General features: G+C 34.2%; 1 protein-coding gene across 1 annotated transcript in view; it reads left to right on the forward strand.

Annotated features, from left to right (window-relative positions):
• Positions 1-4,227, forward strand: part of ZMIZ2 (zinc finger MIZ-type containing 2) — a gene marked incomplete in the record, with an annotated part of 136,043 nt that extends 131,816 nt beyond the window's left edge. Inside the window, 2 exon segments of the mRNA XM_053718146.1 lie at positions 528-728; positions 3,161-4,227. Coding sequence (XP_053574121.1) covers positions 528-728; positions 3,161-3,268 — 309 coding nt within the window.
• Between the last annotated feature and the right edge of the window lie 1,773 nt (positions 4,228-6,000).

Consider the following 6,000-nt stretch of genomic DNA (forward strand, 5'->3'; position numbering starts at 1 on the left):
AACTGAGAACGTTGTTTAAAATTGTATGTTCTATCTGAATCCTGTCAGAAAATGTCTGGGTTTCTTATCCCTTTAATTTATGTCATACAAGCCACTGTTTACTCTCTTAGAAGGTGTGGTGTTTTAATACTGGTTCTTGGAGCACTCACAGCATATGTGCGTATGCTGATAAAAATCAGTAGTAGCTTTTACTAGGCGCAGTTTTGCTAATGGAAATATATTGTAAACCTGTTTATATTCAAAATTGACATGCACCCTTGTCTATTTAAATTTTCACCTTTCTATCCCTTTAAGGGTAAGAAAAAAAAAGAAAAAAAAAAAAAAAGACTGTGAATCCATGAAACCGGTTTAACACCAGGTCATAATCTGGGTGGGGCAAGCAGTTGTTGTTTACACAAAGTTACAGCTGTGATTTCACCAGTATTTCATTTTTACTTTTCTCTTTCCTGACATTTTTGTTCTTGTTTTTAAACATTTTTCATCTTCTGTATCCTTCCCCCCCCCCCCCCCTCCCACCCCTTTTATAGGTCCCCTCATCTGGAAGGATGGACCCCTCACACAATCCTGCCCAATCACTTCATAATCCCAACCTTAGTAACCAATCAGCACAGCAGCTTCACCACCGCAATCAGTCTCGGCAACCAATGGCACAGCCTGGCAGTGAGCTTGTGTTTAACCCCACTGGCTCTATGCCAGGTGCTGGTGATGTGACAGAGCCCTCCTTGGATGTAAGAACCCTTTTTTTTTTTTTTTTTTTTTCCTCTCTTTTTATTTTTGTCTCCTTCTTGCTGTCTATCCTGTAATTAATTACTTCCAGTTCTCTCAAATTCTCTCTTTTGATGCTTTACAGAATGTCACCTCAAAAAAACAAAAGTGCATGAAATAGTGAAGTATGTCTTAAAGGGGCAGATAAGCAAAAAAAATATTTCATGACTTAGAAAGAGCATGTCATTTTTTTTTTTTTCAATTTTTTTTTAGCAAATTTGGTTAATTTTCTTGGTATCCTTTGTTAAAGGGGCAGCAATGCACTGCTGGTAGCTAACTGAACACATTGGGTGAGCTAATGGCAAACGGCATATATTTTGCTTGCTTCCAGTAGTGCATTGTTGATTCTGAGCCTACCTAGTTATGCTTTTCAACAAAAGATATCAAGAGCACAAAGCAAATTAGATAATTGAAGTACATTGGAAAGATTGAGGGTTAAGGTATAAGATTTAGGGTCCTTTTTTAAATGGTATTGTTCTAAAATTATAATACTAAGAATGAATATATATATATATATATATATATATATATATATATTCACACCTTTAACAGCAGTAGACTTGTAGTGAAATGTGCATGGGTTCATTTCAGTTTTAAATGGAATCCTTTTTGCAGTTTATTTCCATTAGTAATAATTCTTCCAGTAAAAGTTTTCACTGGTTTTCTGCAGCATCTGCTATGAGTGCCCATGCATCAGCATCAGTGCTCATGCCTGCTCAGAGAGCTCTCAGCTGTGGGTATTGCCTCAATGCCGACTTCATTTGTATCAAGCCACTGCTGACTCTTTCAGATGTTGTGGTGTTTGATACTGGTGTGTGGGCCCTCGGAGGCATATTTGTATATGCCGCTGAAAACTAGTAATAACTTTTACCAGAAGCATTTTTGCTAATGGAGGTACTGTATATAGCAAACATGATTCTATTTAAAATTGAAATACACCTATGCAGATTTTAATTTTAACCCTTCTATCCCTTTAATGTTCATTAAATGATAGGTTCTGTTTGGTGATACGCATATTGAAATGCTGCCCTATCCTAGTAATGATTTGAAATATTATGAGTAGTGTGTCCCTTTAACTATGCTCTAAGTTGTATGCGAATCTAGGATACAGATCTTCTTAATGCGAATAAGTTATCAACTTTTTAAAAAGATATAAAAAAGATGACTATTTTTTTTTTTTAACAGAAAAAATGCAGAAGCAATATTTTGTAAGAAAGTCTTACAGGCTGCTTTCTCTGAACTTAGCATAGGTTTCTTTTTCCCCTTTCTAGCCTTTATATAGACCATCAAATCTGATAAGATTCTACAGGAGTGTTTAAGAGAAAACCAGTGTGAGTGGCTGAAGCAAGGGATCAATAGCTCTCTGTGTCCCTACGTCATCGGTCCCTAAAAAAGTATTTATATGTCCTAATACACCAACAGAATTACAGCTTTAAAGGGACTGAAAACTCTAAAAAAAAAAAAAAAAAAAAAAAAAAAAAAAAAAAAAATGAATATAAAAGTGCAGGATTTAAACATGGTTAAAAAAAACGACTTTTTTTGCATGGAAAATAAAAGGTTAAGTTAAAGGGACAGTCTACTCCAGATTTTTTTATTGTTTAAAAAGATAGATAATCCATTAATTACCCATTCACCAGTTTTGCATAACCAATACGATTATATTAATATACTTTTTCCCTCTGTGATTACCTTGTATCTAAGTCTCTGCAGTGCTGACTCATAAAGAACTCCCAAGGGAGTAAGCACAATATTATCTATATGGAACACCTGAACTAGCGCTGTCTAGCTGTGAAAATCTGTCAAAATGCACTGAGATAAGAGGCGGCCTTCAAAGGCTTAGAAATTTAGCATATGAGCCTACCTAGGTTTAGCTTTCAACAAAAAATACCAAAAGAACAAAGAAAATTTGATAAAAGTAAACTGGAAAGTTGTTTAAAATGTTATGCCATATAATTGTGACTAGACTGTCCCTTTAAGGCGGTTTATTTTGATTTTAAGTGGACATTATGCACTAAATACAATTTATAAGCATAGTATTGGGTTTATTCCCCGTCTCACTCTAGTCATAGGGGCCGCCATGTTGAAATCTATCTTTCACTGTATTCTACTGCTGATGTGTTTGCACGTGTGCAGTAACTCTCCTTCATATACCTGCAGTGAAACCTAAGTTCCAAAATGGCAGCACCCATGATATGCAACAAATAAAAATGACTTTTGTGTTCCTTTAAGGTTTGTGTGTTTAATTTTTTTTTATTTATAACCTGTGTTCCTTATTAATTATATCGCAAACTTCTGAAAACTCTTTAGACTAGATCTTATACCCAATGTGTCAAGTAACTATTTTTCCAGTTTATACAAATCAAATAATCCTAAATAATTTTATTTCTTTTTAAAGCTACTTCCTGAACTGACAAATCCTGATGAACTTCTTTCATATCTTGGACCCCCAGACCTACCCAGCAGTGGCAATGACGACCTCCTTTCCCTTTTTGAGAACAACTGAGGCTTTATCCATTTAGGTTACAATTAGTCTGCCTACTCGCCATCGTCTTTTTTTTTTTTTTGTATCCAGCCTTCCAGACGTCATGAGAAGAGGAACATAGGAGACCTAATGTGCGCTACAGATTCATAAAGCGTTGCACCAGTAAAGAGTGGCCATGACTTTATCTGTTGTAAAATAGCTGCAGACTGATGCTTGCTAGACCCCAGATGATATCTCCTGAAGACTGATACCTTATTTATTTATAAGGTAATTAAAAAAAAAAAAAGAGAGAATATTACGTGTGGAACTTCTCATGAGACTTTTTTTCTTTGGATGAGGCCTGCAGAAACCATGGCGAACCAGCAAAGCTTTTTCGGTGAACTCCCATTCATGTTAGGCATGTTTGAAGAGAACGCCTCAAGCAAAGACACAAAATGAAGCCTTTCTCTCTAGAATCATTTACCCATCATTCTTTGAGAGGTGGCCTAGATGTGAATATTGACTTGTTTTAATACACCTACAGCAAGAGGCGCTGAATTAAGAGCACAATACAGATAGTGTGCATATTCACACAATGTATAAAACATTTATACAGACATTTTACAGACCCGCACATAATCATGCATACGTGTTTGTGTCTGTAGTGTTACACACACGTGTGTGTATACACCGACAAGTATATATGCATAGACTGACAAATACACACCTGTATGTTTGTGTAATTGTAAATAGTTGCTTATTTTATATGTATTGTTTATTGCATCAAACCTTTTTCTCATTCCAAGGAGGGGAAACAGTGTAAATTTCCAGCTCTGCCGTTGACTCTAGACATTTATTAAATCCTACTTCACTTTGGACTTGGTCTCAACCTCTAGAAACCATTCTAACCTGTAGCCCATTTATTAGCATATTTATTTGTGCTTAAACTACAATTTCTCATGTGCTGAACATGCAATAAATAAAATGACAGTTAACAGCCATGCAACATTTAAATAATTATAAACTCGATCTATCCATCTGTACCAGAACCATGCAAGATATATATATATATATATATATATATATATATATATATATATATATATATATATATATATATATATATATATATATATAAAAATGTGTGTATGTATGTACCAAAATGCTTAATTTTAATGGAGATTGTCACATCAATCACTCTTAACTTTTTTTTAATTTTATTTATTTTTTACTTAATTTTAATATAAAAAAAAGATTTCTCGCTTCACAAATCCCCTTAACCTTAAGTGCATTTTTTTTTTTTTGGTGGAAAAAAAAAAAATCTGTACTGATTTTTTAAGTAGTAGACCTACATTATTGATTTTGGAGAATCCTTTTACATTTCTCTCATAAAAACAAAATTAAGTGGATGTTTAAGGGGAGGAGTGGAATACTAAATACACCTTAAAGGGACACTAAAGTCCAATTTAAACTTTCATGATTCAGTTAGAGCCTGCAATTTTAAACAACTTTCCAATTTTACTTCTGTTATCAAATTTGCTTTGGTCTTTGGTATCTTTTATTGAAGAGCAAAACTAGGTAGGCTTATAAGAGCTCAGTAGGGTACACATGTCTTTAGTGCTCTGTAGCTTTGTTATACAATGTTGCAAAACACTGCTGCCATAGAGTACTAAAGAGACGTGCACACTCCTGAGCTCTTATGAGCCTACCTAGTTTTACTCTCCAATAAAAGATACCAAGAGAACAAAGCAAATTTGATAACAGAAATTGGAAAGTTGTTTAATATTGCATGCTCTATGCGAATCATGAAAGTTTAATTTTGACTTTACTGTCCCTTTAAACTTGTAAATCGATTACTGTTTGAGGGGTTAAGCAAAACAACAAATACAGATGATCAAAATGCCAAAAAAATAACATTTAACCCTTTTCCAGACAAAGCCAGAAGGATTAAAGGTTATTAAGATAGTGAGGGATTTAGATGTAGGGATTATCTATAAATATATGGGGGGTGGGGGTTGTGCTCTGTGCTGGAATATGTGCGTTTTACAGAAATAATAAAATTCTAAAAATGTTCTTTTGTTTGTTTACTTTTTCCCTTCAGTTAGTGGCTACACTGAAACATACTCAGAACGGTACAATTTGCCTAGGTCTAGCCATTTCTATAATAGCAAATGGCAACAATAGCTGAGCGGCAAAATCTGTACCTTTTAGTGTTTAAAGGGGTGTTAAAAACTTCTAGTATCTTATTTAGAATGATCCATTACTGGTGCCAGCAGAGAAGATAAGATAGCCATTACTTTATGGAACCTAAAAACATTTTTTAATCAACAAGTTAAAGAACTTTATATCATCTTAAAATATATATCTGCACATGAAACCCAAAATTTTTCTTTCATGATTCAGATAGAGCATGCAACTTTATTTACTTCTCCTATCAAATAGCTTTTGTTCTTTGGTATCTTTTGTTGAAGTGCAGGGACTTAAAGGGACACTGAAGGCAAATTAAACTTTTATTATTCAGAAAGAGCATGCAGTTTTAATTTTTTCTATTATCAAATTTTGCAGTCTTTTTATATGCACACCTTCTGAGGCACCATCTCCTTTCTACTGAGCATGTGCACAAGCTCACAGGGTATACCGATACTAGTCTGTGATTGGCTAATGTTAGTCACATGATACAGAAAAATGGGAGAAAAAAACAATTTATGCTTACACAATAAATTAATTTCATTCATGGAGGTGAAGGGTCTATGATCCATTATGCATGGGATTCA

Source organism: Bombina bombina, chromosome 6 (genome assembly GCF_027579735.1).
Source record: "Bombina bombina isolate aBomBom1 chromosome 6, aBomBom1.pri, whole genome shotgun sequence".
Taxonomy (NCBI): Eukaryota; Metazoa; Chordata; class Amphibia; order Anura; family Bombinatoridae; genus Bombina; species Bombina bombina.